We start from the raw sequence: 16,045 nt of genomic DNA, 5'->3' as shown, positions 1-16,045 counted from the left end.
TTTGTTTTCCCTTTCGCGCAGAAAGCACAGCGCCGTGCGTTACTGATTTATTGCAGATCTCAGTTTTTTTTTCTTCTCTTGTGTGTGGGCGTCTAGGGCCTTTCGCCTTAGCAAATGTTCTTGAAGGTTTCTAAATTTAGTCCTCCTTTCTTTTAGAGTGCAGTGTACTACATCGTTATGCATCAAAAATTGACTAACTAAGAGCAGACACACCTCAGCGACAAGATTATCTGCGGCACAGTTTTCTGAAAAGTCCCTAAAGATCAATTTTGTATGCTGTAGACCGTGGGCTGCAATTCAGTGTGGATGGGAAAATACCACGAAGGGGGCGCGGGAAGGGCAAGGAGCGGGGGGGACGACGTAGTTTCACCGATTTCGACTTGGCGTTGCAAACAAAAGACGACTTCCTTATAAAATTCATCGCGCAAGCTCCGCACCACGTTTGCGGTGAGAGGGCGTAAGAGGACGTAGCCAAATCGCTGCTTGACTATTCATTGATACGCCCAACAAAGGAAACAGGCTCGAGCTAAACTTAAGGCCCTGCGAAATCATCCATTGTGCCTTGCAACAATACTTGGAACATAGCCAGTTAGTGGCCTTGAAAAAACAGCCCTCTGTGCAGCAAAATACTTTTTTTTATATGAGCATGGACATGCATGCGAGATGCTATAGAGACGACTTCTTTCTTTTTTTTTTCAAGTGAATCATTTTTTTTGTTTATGGTTCGTTTGTTTTCGTTTCTTTTCTTTTACTCTTGCAAGTGTGAGCGTCTATGCGCCCCTAAACTGTTTTTGGTTCTATATACACTATTTTCTGCATTAGAAATAACATTTACCTCTGCGGTTACAACCCATTTACCCTATACATAGCTCTGATGTCAAAAGCTACCCCGACTTCACAGGGAGCTCCGGCTGTTGCAGCAGCCTTCTGCTTTAGCGTCTTTTCTTGTCTGTACTCTATGTCTCTTCTCATAGTCAGCGTGCTATTTCTATGAAGTTTGGAAAAACAATTGTTCCTCGCATGTATCTATTTGAAGCAGGAAGCTGCGCTAGTTGATTCGAGTAGCCGGAGTCATTTGCAGGGCTAGAGAAGAAGGTTACAAAGCTAACGCGAAGATGACCACTGTATACGGGCGCGTTCTCTTCATCAATAATACGTGACAATGTTTCTAGCGCTGTGCGTATGTTGGGAGACTCGCAGTGAACACCGTCACACACACAATATTTTTTTGTTTTTACTGCAATGCAGGCAACGGCTTTCTCGTTCATTAAAAGCATTGCGCGCTTCGGCCTCTTCAGATACGCGCGTGGATTTCCATGGCACTTTCGTAATGTCAGCGGCGCTTGAGGCTATGGACCGCACAATTCGGTATCCACCATATAGCTCCGATAGCACAGTGGTTTCGCCCGCCCACTTCTATAGGCTGAACGTTGCCCCCCCCCCCACCCCCCACCCTCAAGAACACCCAGGAGTTAGAATTAGGGCAGGCGGCAAAGTTTCGTTTTCTTAGCGCCACGGTCAAGATGAAACTGCGGGTGAGGACTTGGCTTCACTGTGGATACGGCTGCCGTTGCAATACCGGGAAAGACCGTCAAACACACGCAGGAAGTCCAGATGTAAACTCTTCAATGCTGTAGGAGCAAAAAAAAAAATACTACTCAAAGCAACTCTTCGTCACTGACAATAAAAAAAATGTCTGTATTGTGCAGATAACACAGCAGATGGAGCCAAAGCCCAGATGATAGCGATTACACTGGAAACTAAACCGAAGACCGTTCAACGACCAGAGCAATTGAAAGGGAAAATATAATTACCCGGATTGTGCTTGCTTCGTTGACGTTGACAGAAATAGGGTTGCACGTAGCGTCTCAGTACACCTGCTTAATAAACTGAACTGCCTTCTGAGCTTCTTTCTTTTTCCCTAGACAGGCCAAACCCTTGTTTCGTGCTGCAGGAGCCATGAAAAAAATAATTTAAAAATAGGGAAGGCTTATGAGCTGATGATAACTTTTCCTCAATTGTGTTTCTTTCTTCATTTTTTGGTTCAGGCGGCTATAGCTTCCTTTCTGCTTAGAGCTTTGGCGTTGTTACACATGTGATTGGAGGATAATTCACCTACGCCATCTGGTGAGTGCGCAAAAATCCCATCCCGAAAGTAGTGACCGTGTAACGCCTTTACCTGCGCTGACCAAGGACACCGGGCCGTGGCGATTAGGCCGGAAAAACTTGTCGTTGCGGTAAGAGATGAACGCGATGCGAGGACCCTTCTCCACCTCGTGTATGGAACGGTAGGGTTCACCGGCCGCCAGGAGAGAGCTGTTGATGGCCATCGACAGCGCCTCGAAAGGGATAGCGATCACGATGTTCTGCGAAGCACCGCGTATGTAAATAATGCACAAATAGATATGATACAATAGAACACGGTTACGATACACCATTCGGCACACATCGAAATGCTCACAGTGACAACTTACCTAAGTGAACACTACCTTAACAACCTACCATTTACCCTGTGCAATTTTCTTTGACCTGACTGTCAGGCACTGCAAGTCAAGCCCTCTGAGGCTTTGGTAGGCCTGCTGCTATATGTACTTTGTTTTACTTATGCACAATAAAGATTGTAATGTATTGTATTGTATTGTATTGTATTTGTGCAGTTGTGCGAGTAACTTTCTTCGACTAAATAAAGTCGCCTGAGCCAAGGCTCCCACAGAGGCGCTTGTCCTCGTCAGGACGTGACAAGCCCAATTGTCGCGAGATTGACACCAATGACATTCGTAGTTATCCAATGGTGAAACGCCTCGAGCCTCCATCTTACTGCAGACATCCATCTTGCTTGATTTCGCATAGCTAAAGAAAATGCTTTGCACGTTTAATAAACTATGAATCAGTTGATCAATAAACAGCAACACCTAACGTCTCAGAAAAGCAAACAGTTCACCGATTTGCACAAAAGCAAGCCCCATGCAGATTTGTGCGACTGCGCAGTTTAACAAAATATATTTCCAGTGAAACAGGGCTTCGAAACAGATAGGTTGCGGTGCCCGACGGTGACACGTGAATTCTTGCTGCGACTATGCATTTGAACATGGAGGAAAGAAGGAAACTACGAAAGAGTGTGACATTACGAAGCAGGCCTTCGCAAGAGAACGCTCCGTGATTTCTTGCGATTTGAATGCGATTAGCATTGTTTGAGAATTTCCCTCAGTTTGCTGTTTATTCGTGCCCATCTAATTTCACGCCAACTTGGGTTAAGGGGCATGTGCCACTACGTATGCTCGGCTCCTTAGTGAACTTCCTTTCTGCCAAATTAGGTAACTGGATGTGTTGCAGTAAATATTTGCAACTCTTTCATGCAAACAGAAGTCCTTCAATGTTTCTTTGGTGACGGGTGTAACTGAACCTGCGTAACACGGAATTCTCAAGCACAAAACCCAAATTCTACAGGGCACTGTACCACAAATGGTTGAATTCCTTTCATTACATTCATTACAGATATAAACGTAAGTTCATTAGGTATGCACATGGCTGCCAAAATAACCATATCCGCGTCTACAAGCACAAAACAAGCACTTCACAAAAAAACAAGGTAAGCAGTTCTCTAAAAGAGTGCCGAACAGAAACACTTCGACAACAGCTAAAAATAGTCCGGCGGGAAGTCTCTTTGATCATAAAAGGCTGTCAGCTGCAAAACTATATTTGACTTTAAAATGTGAGTGTGAAGCTACAATTGGTTCTGCACTGCGGCCTTACGCGCGAGTTACCCGTAAACTGTGCAACCCAATCTGTAACAGCATATGAAAAGACAGAATGTTATCGCTTTTAGATGGCTCAAGATATCGTATGACAAGATCATTTACGTCGAGGTCGTTTTCAAAAAGTCCTTGGAGAACATCACAAAACATGGTGCCACCATTTCAGCCAATAAAGCACGCTTTTATAGTTGCCGGTACATCACAGAGACGACAATTATTTGAAGTTCAAAGATGCCTTTCCTACTTAAGCAGAACGCACCGGGTATGTGAGTGAGTGAGTGAGTGAGTGAGTGAGTGAGTGAGTGAGTGAGTGAGTGAGTGAGTGAGTGAGTGAGTGAGTGAGTGAGTGAGTGAGTGAGTGAGTGAGTGAGTGAGTGAGTGAGTGAGTGAGTGAGTGAGTGAGTGAGTGAGTGAGTGAGTGAGTGAGTGAGTGAGTGAGTGAGTGAGTGAGTGAGTGAGTGAGTGAGTGAGTGAGTGAGTGAGTAAATATTTTATTGAATATAAAAATGATAAGGCACGACCACGTGCTTGCCGCACTTCAAAGACCCTCGATCCTCTTTCACCCCTGTTCGAATCACTTGGAGTGTGCCATTGAGCACTCATGCTGGTTAAGGAAAAAGAAGTCAATAATGTAGAGATGTGATGCGACTTGCGATGAAATTACATGCTCCAAACGTTTTACGTGCGAGACAAGGTATTGAAATTAGTGGATAAGTCGATAGCTCAGGTGGTCACCGAAGTTCAACACTGGTGCAGTCCTGGTTTGCAACATGGTGCAGTCCGTTGGAAGGAAACTGCCTGCAATTGAAGATGACCAAATTATTTACTTGAAGCAGCTCGTAATGAGCTTTTTCTCATCGAGAATATTGTGTGGTGCAGGAACACTCGAACTAGTATTAAGCCTACTATTGTGTTTGGGAACTCCTGTCGTGGTAATACTAATGAGAGGCATCGGGGAATGGTTTCTGTTGGGGAAAGCAAAAAACATGAAGATTCAATGAGTGAAAACAGAAGATAAGTGTCAATTCACACCATCGGCGCAAAGGTAAGGAGGTAAGGAGGAGGGATAGCGTCCGAGCACTATGTGAATGCCGTATACCAAGCATAACTTTCTGGCATCAGGAGCAGCCACCAAAATTTACGGGGGCTGACTCAAAAAATGCGGGGCAAATTCTTCTGATGAAAGTACGTTGGCTATGAGGTCCTCAACGTGTCGTATTCATAAGTATATGAAATACTTATATCACTTGGAAGTAAAATTTATCTGCGTGACTAATCGGAACAATATTTTTTTTCTTCGATAGCTTCCTCAGAAAACAGATAAGCCACGGCTTACTAGCGTCATCACGTATCTAGATGAGGGCCACGTGCTTACAATAAAAAAAATATGGGATTTTACGTGCCAAAACCACTTTCTGATTATGAGGCACGCCGTAGTGGAGGGCTCCGGAAATTTTGACCTACTGGGGTTCTTTGACGCGCACCTAAATCTAAGTATACGGGTCTTTTCGCATTTCACCCCTATCGAAATGCCGCCGCCGTGGCCGGGATTCGATACCGCGACCTCGTGCTCAGCAGCCTAACACCATAGCCACTGTGCTACCATGGCAGGTGTGCTTACAATTCCGCTTACTTTCCACATACATAAGCGTTCGTCTGGGCAATATTTCTTCCGAATGTCAATGAACTATCTTGAATAGTTCTTTGAATACATTTCAGCCGAAATTTAGAGTCTACGTACAAGAGCGGAAGTTCATATTCTCCGCCATAGCTGGTCACAGTGATAGCCTGCCTTTAAACTCTTCCTTGCGTTATCTTTGTCAACTCGGTAAAGTCTGCTAAGCTTAACATGCGAGAAAACTTATAATTGTAGTGTTTCTCCAAACGCATTTCTTTTTTTCTTTTTCTCTATGAGCTGAACATGACGGCAGGCTCCACAGCTTGTCAAAAAAAAAAGAAAAGGAACGAAACGACCACCACTCACATCTCCGTTCTCCTGCTCGTCACCGTCCCCAGAGAAGTCCTCGTGCAGATAGTGGTCTCCGTTGGAGCGAAGGGAGAAGCTGAGGAAATCTTGACCCTGAGACAGCAGCTTGGGTGACCAGGCAACCGCCTTCACCACCAGGTTCTCGTTCTCAATAATCAGCGCTCCAGGCCCCAGCACCACCTCCGAGGTGAATCGCTCCACCACAGATACCAGCCTGCACGTAGAGCATCCCGTGAATGCGGCCATTACAGCTACAAAAGGTGGGTGTATATATATATATATATATATATATATATATATATATATATATATATATATATATATATGTGTGTATATATATATATATATGGGCGACCCAGCTAACGTTAGCCAAGCTGTTGAACTGGACCAAATATTAAAGAAAGAGATGGGCAAGAAAGAATCCTAGGACCTCCAGTGTTCGTTTATCAGACCTCTTCTTATACGTCTGAACACTAGGGCTGGTGGGCCCAAACTCAGGCACAATCGAATTGAGGGGATTGTTGCGAAGGGGACGGCACTTAGATTAACCGAAAGTTGGACTGGTTGGTATGGATTTGCTTTAGAAAAAAAAAAGGTTGGACGTGCAGTCACGGACAGACAGAAATGGACAACGAGCGTTTGTGTCGACCGCTTCCTTCTTCTGGAAAACACTGCGACCACTGATGCCTCGTTAATGCTATTCAATTAAAGTCAACCCTTTGCGAAATATCCTTCGCTGGCCATGTCAATTGGGCAGTGAGGGCTGCCTGTGTACTTACTTTTCAACAGCCATTCCTTTCGCGTCTCCTTCTGCGATGACGCTGTCATTGAGGGCGAGGAAGTTGCTGATCACGTGAATCATGGCTTGTGCAATCTGCATTGGAATGAATGCGCCAAGTTACTTGTACGATAACCGCATTTCTTTACGAAGAAAACATCGCCTGCTAGTTGTCAACTGCATACCTTTTCCCCACCTCTCAAACCCTACGATTATATCTCACTCTTGCTGCTTCGACTGCGAATTGGCTGCTACTGGACAGCAGCCCACTGGGCCCGCCTTGGTAAAGCCGCCTCGCCAGCCTGAGCCTCTTGTGGTGAACCAGAGACTCTGGAGCACCTCCTGCTGGCCTGCCCTGCTCACCTGTAGCACCGCGGCCGACTTCTGCAAGAGTCCCACCGCCTGGGGCTCCCATGTTCACGACGGGAAGATATCCTCTTCCCCTGTTGTCATCAGCTACCAGCCTTCCTAATTGTCGTCGAGTACCTCGACTCGTCGGAGCTCTTGGCGAGACTATAGGAAATTCCTACAAAGGTGGATGGCATGACGACCATCTCCCCACCTCGTCCTTCCTGATCCGCCACAACTTCGCGTCTGCTGGGCCACTTCCTATACGGTCTACCTCCAGCCTATTCCTCCGGTTGAACCCACTGGGCCCTCCCGGCCGGGCTGCTCTGATGCTGCTGGGATGACCTTCTACTTTTCTCCCTCCTACCCTCTCTTTCTTTTAATCCCATCTCCCCAACCCTGCTGGCGCTGAGCCGTGCTCCTACGTGGGTTGCAGAAGATAGTGCCAGCCTTGCTTCCTTTCCCACAAGAACCACTTCTCTCACTCTGATTGTAAGCAATATTATTAAGAAAAAATATATCTATGACACCTCTTAATTATTGTAACACGGCTGTCTTTAACCTCAAAAAAGACATAGTCCGAATCCTCGTAAATTAAGGACCTGCTATTTCACAGAAAGCCGATTGCTGAGACTAGGAACATTCCTTACGAAAATTCTATTAGCAGATACGTAAGTGTAACGTTACAGGCGTGAACCGATAGGCGTAAGCGCAAACGGTAACCTCCTGTTGAAGACAACTAGTTGTCATCGGAACATCCTCGAGGCTCGAGAAGCTCTTAAGGATGAAGGTCCCGCTTGAGCAAAGTCACGATCATGGATGAAACTTACATGCGCTGTGGAATATAGTCAACAGGTGACATGGAAGACCGTGCATATGTCCACAGAACTTTACACGCACACACACGCTGGACAGCTCATTGTTGGCCACGCCCTCTTGAATTCGCATTCTACCGTAATAAACATAGATATCAGCAAGTCACGGATGTACGTAAATTACTAAGAATTCCCGCATTCGGTGTCAATGCTCCCGACATTCCAGGTTCAGCGTTCAGTTTACCTTGATATCCTTGATGGCGTATTCGACAACTGGCTCGATCTTATCAGCGAAGCTCTGCAGCTGTTCCGGACTGATGTTGGTTGGGTCGTGCGTCAGGAACTCCAATTCGGAGGTGATGTTCTCCGCCGTCTGAAAGCTCTGCGTCACGGCAATAAAATGGTGGGACACTTCAGAGAGACCGTCGTCAAACTCGGCCCAAGATCGGAAGAAAACGTTCAGAATAACATAGGTTCGTCTTGAACTTTACATGCTAGCTATAACACTATGAAATAACCACAAGTCATCATCAAAGCTGTCGTCATTTCATAGCTAGAGTGGTGAGCTAAAGGCCGAGGAACAAAACCGGACTCAGACTACAATTGGTTTGTAGCGTCACAGCCATGGCTCCGTTATGGTCTCCTAAATAAACGCTGAGATGACGGAAAGCCCAGCTGAGCCTCTGTCAAGTCCCTATACTGCTTGTACAAGACAGTAAAGTAGGGTGTAATAAAGGAACTTGCATAATGAAACACTCTGATCTTTTTGTTTGGTACACATTTTTAATAGAGAAAAGTGTACAATAGAAGACATAATATTCTTTATAGGGCAGTCGCCTCGATAGTAGGCTAGGTTTGAAGACGAGACACCTTCTCGGATGATGTCTTGTCCTTTCTGGTAACTCCTGTATCCTGCAAGTGTCAGCAAAGAAGGGATTATGACTTTTGCGCCTTTATCGATGGCTCAGATAAAAAAGCAGAACAAAGTTGGTAAATTAAGGAACTCTAGGCCGGTTTATTTGCCTGCTTTCATTTAGTACGAAAAATGGCGTTTTACTTTTGTTTCACCGATATTGTGCTGCTTCCGTCGATGTTGATGTCGAATCCTTTTCAACGTACCATATAAATATAGGCGCTAACCACGCAAAATGCAAAAGTAACAATAAATGAGTATCCCTAAATAACAGTGTCTTGAAAAAGTAGGAAAATAAACACTTATTCTATGAGAAAGTGCAGCAGTATTTAAAAGAAGAGTAATTTTTTCTATAAAACCATGTGACAAGAAATCAGCAGGCAGATGAACACCAGTGTAAACTTCTGCTTTCTTCCCTCCTTCCATAATTCTCCTCGCTTTTTCATCCCCTGAGAACATGAGCCCTCTGTGAATTCCCGCATGCTTAGAAACTGGACTTTGACGCCTTTAGTATGGGGCACAATAATTTAGTTTTTAATCTTAGAGATGTTCAGCAAGTAATCGAATCCTATAAAAAATTAAAGGTAATGGTTTATTTGCTGCCCTAAGAAATTTACAGAAACTAACAAAACACTAATGTAGACGCCGTCTTCTTTAATATGAGCTGTGTTAAGTGCCAGTATTCCACTTGCCTCTTCCAGTTAACGGTGAGCTTCACTGTGAAATTCTAATTTACAAGAAGCATTTGTAAAAATATTTGGGCCACTAACACTATGCTAAGTATAACAGCCCCATAATAGCCAGGAAACCCCAAACTTGTTCGGCCTCGGCTTTAGACGACGCTTCTACGCATCTCTTACGTTTTTCTGAGCAATCGATAATGGCGCAAAAGCCATAATCCCTTCTTTGCTGACGGTTGCAGGATGCCGGAGTTACCAGAAAGGACAAGACATCATCTGCGAAGTGGTCTCATCTGAAAACATAACCTACTATAAATAATATTAGGTCTTCTATTGTACAGTTTTCTTTCTTAAATATTTGATCAGCAATGAATCTTTACTGCCTTCATATCCGCAATATGCGCATTGTTACCAAGACAAAAGTTGTGCATCGTACAAGAACGTATTATCTGAACGGCTAACCCAAAAAAATGTCGCTGTATTCCGACAATAACCATTGTTGCTGGACAAGATTTCATCTCGACAGATCTTACTCACTTAAGAATTACTTAAGAATTACACTGGAAAGCTGAGTAGCCCCAAAATGAAAAGAATGGCCATAAGATGCAAAACTGTGTGTGATCTTCACTGTGTGTTCTTCAACCTTAGGTTCGTCTTTGTCAATTTGATGCATCTTGTGATCGTGCGGTCATGCGGAAATGCGTCGTGATCGCACTGTGCCAATCACGCAGGGGCAATGGCGGGAGTGCGAAATGAGGAGGAGGGCGGCTAGACAGATGAATGAATGGCACTACCCTAATTCAGACTTCTTTATTTGAAAATCTTCATGGGTGAAATCGAGAAAGCGCTGGATCATTTGTTAGTACGACAGATTAAGTTCTGAGCATGACAGGGCCAGCTAAACCAAATTACGACCTTCGTTGAGAGTTACCAGCTAAACTCAAGAGATTGGTGTTGGCCCGTGTACCTCACCTTATACCGGCAGTGCTGCGCCGAAATTTTCATCCAGCCTGTCTGTCCGCTGGGCAGCAGGCGGCACTTTCGCCTCGCATACTTGTACTCGCTGGCCGGGTTGTAGGCACCGTACGGACACTCGACCTTGGCCACGGAGCCATGCTGTGTGGGCTGCCAGTGGAAGGTGCCCTTGTCCGTTTGCTGCACTTCTTCCGGGCAAGCGTCTGTTGAGATGACGAGAGAACTGAGTTGTAGATTTCTCGAGATGATAGTTCAAAGGCTGAAACGTCGTGTAAATGCGGGGTTTAACCCCAATTCAAGCGTGTTGTTTCATGGAAAGTACATTGTAAGAGGAGGTGCCAACAGTTGATGTTTTGATAGTAGCTATAGCCAGTCCGTATACTTGGTCGTAAAGGTTCGTAAGTGAACTCCACCGGTAGAGCTAAAGCCCTTCACCGGGAGTACATAAACTCTAAAAATGGATTTCAGTAGCGTGCAGCTTTTCTCGTACACAGTAAATTACTTCGTGCTCCTAAGAGGGCTGATGGTCCCGTGTCCCATACCCTTAAGGCTCTAAAAATGTGTCGTGCGCAACAGCGAGATCTAAATGCGGCATCGATGTGAGTAGCCGTTGTGAAAAAATGTATTAATTCTCACCATCTAGTTCGCACCAAAATATCTCGCACGAGAGTTTTACACGGATAGCCATAAAATTTATTTCATGTCGCTTTCGTGAGGGTGTGTTGCTACTATAATATTTAAAGGCCAAAATATTCGCTAAAACTAAAATAAAAATATGTCTTCACCAACGCTTATACACGCATTTTGCCACTCAGAGATCTCGTTTCGGCCATTAGACAAACGAAGCGCGTTAAAAGGTGCAGAAATTTTGCTTGTGAAATGCAAAGCAGTGGCACGACAGTTGGCCAAATCTTACGCGCCATAAGTATTGCGCTCTTTTGCGCAGTATTGCTTGTTGTATACATTTGTTGAGCATCTTAATCAAGCCGATACTGTCTGCAGAAATCCTCTTGAAGCCGGGTGATGGGACGAGCACATGAACAAGACAGCAAACTCGATGGTACGAGCGCTGACTGCCAATGGCTCTCCTACAGACTGTTTTTCCCAGTTCTTAGCATGCGCTATGCGTGTGACCTTACACAAGTACAGTTGCTTAAGTGTTTGCTCCCTGCGCTGTCTTCCGATTACCGTCGAGAAACGATAGAACTGCTTGTTGGCCTAGTTGGTGCTCGCTAAAAGACATACTTCCTGCCACAAGTGAAAACAGACACAAAATGAAGACACGTAGAAGACAACACATAGAAGACAGCCACCAGTGTTGTCTTCTATGTGTCTTCTTCTTGTGTGTGTTTTGACTTGCGGCAAGAAACATGTCTTTTGAGAAACAAACTGCAAACCATGTGACCCAATCAACCATGCAGTAGGTACCTAGGTTCCAGAAATCAAAAAGTAAACGAAGACATACCTCTGAGCTCGCACAGTGGGCCACCGTAACCCGGCGGGCAGTGGCAGGTGAAGCTGTTGATGCCATCCTCGCACTCACCGCGGTTTTTGCAAGGGCTTGAGAGGCACTCATTGATGTTCTCCTCGCAAAGGTTTCCTGCAGTGGGACGTGTAATAGGACACAGTCGCCTAGTCACAGGCTGCAAACACATGTTTCATTACGTTTGCTGACCGCGTTTGCGTGCATGCGTACATATGCAAGCTTGCGCCGGCTGCCTGTGTGTGTGCTGTTGTGTCACGTATCGCGTGTTTGAAAAAGACAAGCTGCCGCATCATCAGATGGTCCTCCATATCAGGAAGAAAATAAACCCGTCTTCTCTATTCTGTGAGAGACCAGCTAGTGGACTGTCCATTTCGGCCGCTGCTGATTGGATGCAGCTGTACGAGAGAGGAAGAGACGAGCGGGCCTAGCCAATCAGCAGAGGCCGAATGGACAGTCCACTAGGTGGACTCTGACATAATACCCCCACAGGACTCACCCGCGTATCCCTGCGGGCACTGGCAGCTGAACTTGACGTCCGACTCGTTCAGGCAGCGGGCGCCGTGCAGGCAGGGGGACGAGAAGCACGGGTCGTACTGGTGGCACGTCTTGCCGTAGTAGCCGTCCACGCAGAGGCAGGTGAACATGTGCGACGCGTTGGACTGGCACACGCCTCCGTGGAGGCAGGCGGACGGCTTGAGCAGGCAGGGGTTGAAGTCGGAGCAGTTGCGGCCCGAGAAGCCCGTGAAGCAGTCGCAGCGATACTCGCCGTGACCCGTGTTGACGCAGGTGCCGAAAGTCTTGCACGGGTTCTCGGAGCACGGGTCGAAGTGCTCGCACGCCTCCCCGTAGAAGCCCGGGTCGCACACGCACCGGTAACCGGGGCGCGCTTCCGTGGCCTCGCACGCGCCGTGCTTGCAGACGTTCATCAGGCAGTCTGAGGTTTAAGAGAGAGAGAGAGGGGGGGGGGGGTAATGAGAACTTTACACAAAGCCAAAGCGCTCTTGAGAAAAAGAAACTTTCTGCGCGGTGAAACTGTCACGAAAATTTATAGTGAATGGAAGCTTTCGTTGCACAGAACGTCAATAAAGAAGCGAGAGATCATTTCCGAACACTTTCGTGGTATTTTCGTGATAGGAGAGGTCGCACAGACATTGTAAAAGCCAAGGTAACGTGTGAATAAAAATAAGAAATTGCTTGGGTTGTGCATTCCGTGCCCGACTGCCTAACACAGGTGCTGAAGAGGAAAGCTCCATATTGCTTTCTATTATGTTGGGTTTTTCATCATTTCTCAACCTACGTTTGAGCACGTGAGTATTTTCACATTCCGTCTCCATTTTATTGTTTCCACCGCCTGCAGGGATAGCATGTGATTGTCCTACGGCTCCTTGTTTTAGATGAAGAATGTAGCACAATAAAAGGAGAGTGGGAGGGGAGAGGGGGGGAGGGACAGGGAAATTTTCATCCTTTTATTCGTTTAGTGCACGTCTTCCCGGAAGAAAGCTTGTGGAGAATGTCTGTAATGCGGACAAAGCACCGCGCATTCACCGTTGTGCCTGAGCAGCGGTGAATGCTAGGCCTGAGCAGCCACATATATAAACGTTCCCCATTAATAAACAAACTTTGGTTGTGAGTACAGCGCACGCCTCGACTATTTCGTTCATCTCTCTTCTTTGTCGACGTTAAGTTGTGCTATACCCACGCACAGCGTAGGAAGAGGCGTGTCATCTGCAAACTGCTTAGCTCTGTAGTATATGCTCACAGTCGATTCGCGTCGCGAATCTGTCCACGGGACTGCCGATGCCCTCCTCTCGGCCGTTCCAGGCGTACACCCGGTACTCGTAGTCGGTCCAGGGCCGCAGTTTGAGCACCGGAACGCACTTGTCGGGGCCGGTGCCCGTGGTCACGTTGACGTACGAGGTGACGTTCTCCGACGCCGCCCGGTACTTGACCACGTAGCCGGACACGTTGCCGTACAGGGGTCGCTGCCAGCAGATGCGCACGCTCGTCTCGTTCACCACGACGGCGCGCGCGTTCTGGGGATCTGCGAGATGGGAGATAAAAAAAAAGATTGGGGAGATGAGATAGATAAAGAGAGCATCAAATATCAGTCATTATGCAACGCAGGATCAGAGCCAGTTCCAAGAGAGGCGCGTTGAAACAGCCAAATGCTGGCAGTGCGCAGAGTGTACGGATAACCTGTCTGCAGCATCAGCAGCATCCTTGCATTAACTGTCCTGAAAACTACACAGTAAAAAAAAAATTAGTAATACAGTTTAGGTGGTGCGTACAACGGCGTGCCAAAGCATCGTGTATCTATATGAAGCATCACGATAAATAGTACTATTATTCAGGTAATATTTTTGTAAGATAATTCACAGTCTTCTTGCGTTACCAGGAACATCGTAAGTATGCCGACGAGCGTTATTCTGCCAGCATTTGAGGAGAAATACGGTGCGTTAAAATGGACGCGAAGCCGTGCAAAACAAGACTGAGCAACTTTGGAGTCAAATATTCTTAAGTCCAATGACGAAGACAAAAAGTGATGCCGTAGACTCTCCAAGGCTCGCGTGTTACTTTGGTCCTTTAGTCAACCCACGTCACTGTAGACGAATTCCTGGAGTGATCGCTCATTGTGCAAAAAGGCATGAGGGCCGCCCGCGTAAGCTATTGCTAAGCGTCACACGCTCGCTACCCGCATGCGTGAATTGCACTGGTGTTCTTCACCGCACCGTTCACGCATATCGTATCGCGCTCTCAACGAGCGTTCGCAGTGTTGCAGTGTTCTGCGTACACAGCAAGACCGCGGAGGCGTCAGTGCGCATGCGCACTACGCAGGAGCACCCACGGTATCTTGCGTGCGCCCCGCAGCTTTTCAAAAGCTGTGCAGCGTCCGCTGCGGGCTCAGCGGCATTTGCGAGACGTTCTCGCGTGTTCTCGCGTGCCCACGAGAGCGCGTTTTTCGATATCGCTCTTGCCGAAGATGTGACTCACGGTTTGACTTCGTGGCGATTGATATTGGGTACACAGTTTCAGAAGGCGGCATATGGCACCGCTGAGCAGCACACCGCTGGTTCCTACGCGTGCAAGACAGCAATCCCCTTGTCGACTTTTGCGTCCGGCCAACTATTAACGCATCGTGCACGCGTGCTACGCTACTCACGCGCAGCCTTCCGCCCTGCTCACGTGGGTGGTTTTTAATTAATTTAATTATGGGGTTTACCGTGCCAAAACCACTTTCTGATTATGAGGCACGCCGTAGTGGAGGACTCCGGAAATTTCGACCACCTGGGGTTCTTTCACGTGCACATAAATCTAAGTACACGGGTGTTTTCACATTTCGCCCCCATCGAAATGCGGCCGCCGTGGCCGGGATTCGATCCCACGACCTAGTGCTCAGCAGCCTAACACCATAGCCACTGAGCAACCACGGCGGGTCACGTGGTTGGTTGTGGACGCCCAACTAAAACTGCCTAATATTAAAATATTTAGAATCTAATATACGATGTTCAAAATGGGCTGCAATATACTTTCTCTTCCTTGACTGTAATCTAATTGGCGGGTTGTGTCCTACACCTACATTTACACAACATGCGCGATTTACAAAGATTTACGTGATTTACCGCCTGTTTCTCAAAGGAGAAACAGGCAGGGGTGCGGCCGTGCGAACCACAACTTCACGTCACGTTTTTTGCGATGCCTGTCCCAGTGAACGGCGCACGCAACCACAACAGCCGGCGCTGCTGCGATTCTGCACAGTTCCTGCTGCACGCATCCCGGACGAGGCTTTAATAACGTCAACGCGCGTTGCTCTGCATCGAGGCCTCCGGAAAGAGGCCACTGATCCCGCAGACCCTGTGCAGTGAAAATGCTACCTCCGCTGGTGCGAGTTGTAATTACGGACGGAGCAAGACAGCCTATGATGAATTGCATGGTTCCTTTGTCGATGGGGCAGCCTAGCAATACAGCGACCCCGAATGCCCCCCAACAGCATTCCATATATGCAAAGTACGTGTACAGAGTGAGGTATCCTTACGAATCCATTACAATGCGTGGGAATGTCCACGACATAGTACGTTCCGTGGAGAGCACCGGCACAAGGCAGGTGGCTTCTTTCGAGGTCTGGGCTTGACCGTGGTATCGCCTTAATCAGAAACAAAACTAATTATGGAGCTTCGTATTGCGAGTCTCACAAGTGAGCCCTGCTTAGCCTTATCTCCCCTACCACTTAATCATGTGGCTCACGTGATAGCAGGTGCACTTGAGCAACCTTTTCAAAAATCTTGTCGCAATCTAATTATTCCGAGTGTC

The 16,045-nt window shown here is 46.9% G+C and overlaps 1 protein-coding gene across 1 annotated transcript in view; it reads right to left on the bottom strand.

Annotated features, from left to right (window-relative positions):
- LOC135920722 (adhesion G protein-coupled receptor E1-like) overlaps positions 1-16,045 on the bottom strand; it is a 506,714-nt gene that overhangs the window by 366,113 nt on the left and 124,556 nt on the right. The window contains exons 5-12 of the mRNA XM_070540398.1: positions 13,497-13,778; positions 12,234-12,671; positions 11,717-11,851; positions 10,249-10,454; positions 7,928-8,065; positions 6,522-6,616; positions 5,740-5,956; positions 2,180-2,366 (exon numbers count right to left, since the gene is read on the bottom strand). Of these exons, the coding sequence (XP_070396499.1) occupies positions 2,180-2,366; positions 5,740-5,956; positions 6,522-6,616; positions 7,928-8,065; positions 10,249-10,454; positions 11,717-11,851; positions 12,234-12,671; positions 13,497-13,778 (1,698 nt within the window). The remainder of the gene's footprint in view (positions 1-2,179; positions 2,367-5,739; positions 5,957-6,521; positions 6,617-7,927; positions 8,066-10,248; positions 10,455-11,716; positions 11,852-12,233; positions 12,672-13,496; positions 13,779-16,045) is intronic.

Source organism: Dermacentor albipictus, chromosome 6 (assembly GCF_038994185.2).
Source record: "Dermacentor albipictus isolate Rhodes 1998 colony chromosome 6, USDA_Dalb.pri_finalv2, whole genome shotgun sequence".
In the NCBI taxonomy this organism is placed as follows: domain Eukaryota; kingdom Metazoa; phylum Arthropoda; class Arachnida; order Ixodida; family Ixodidae; genus Dermacentor; species Dermacentor albipictus.
This window is presented reverse-complemented; position numbering and strand designations above follow the sequence as displayed.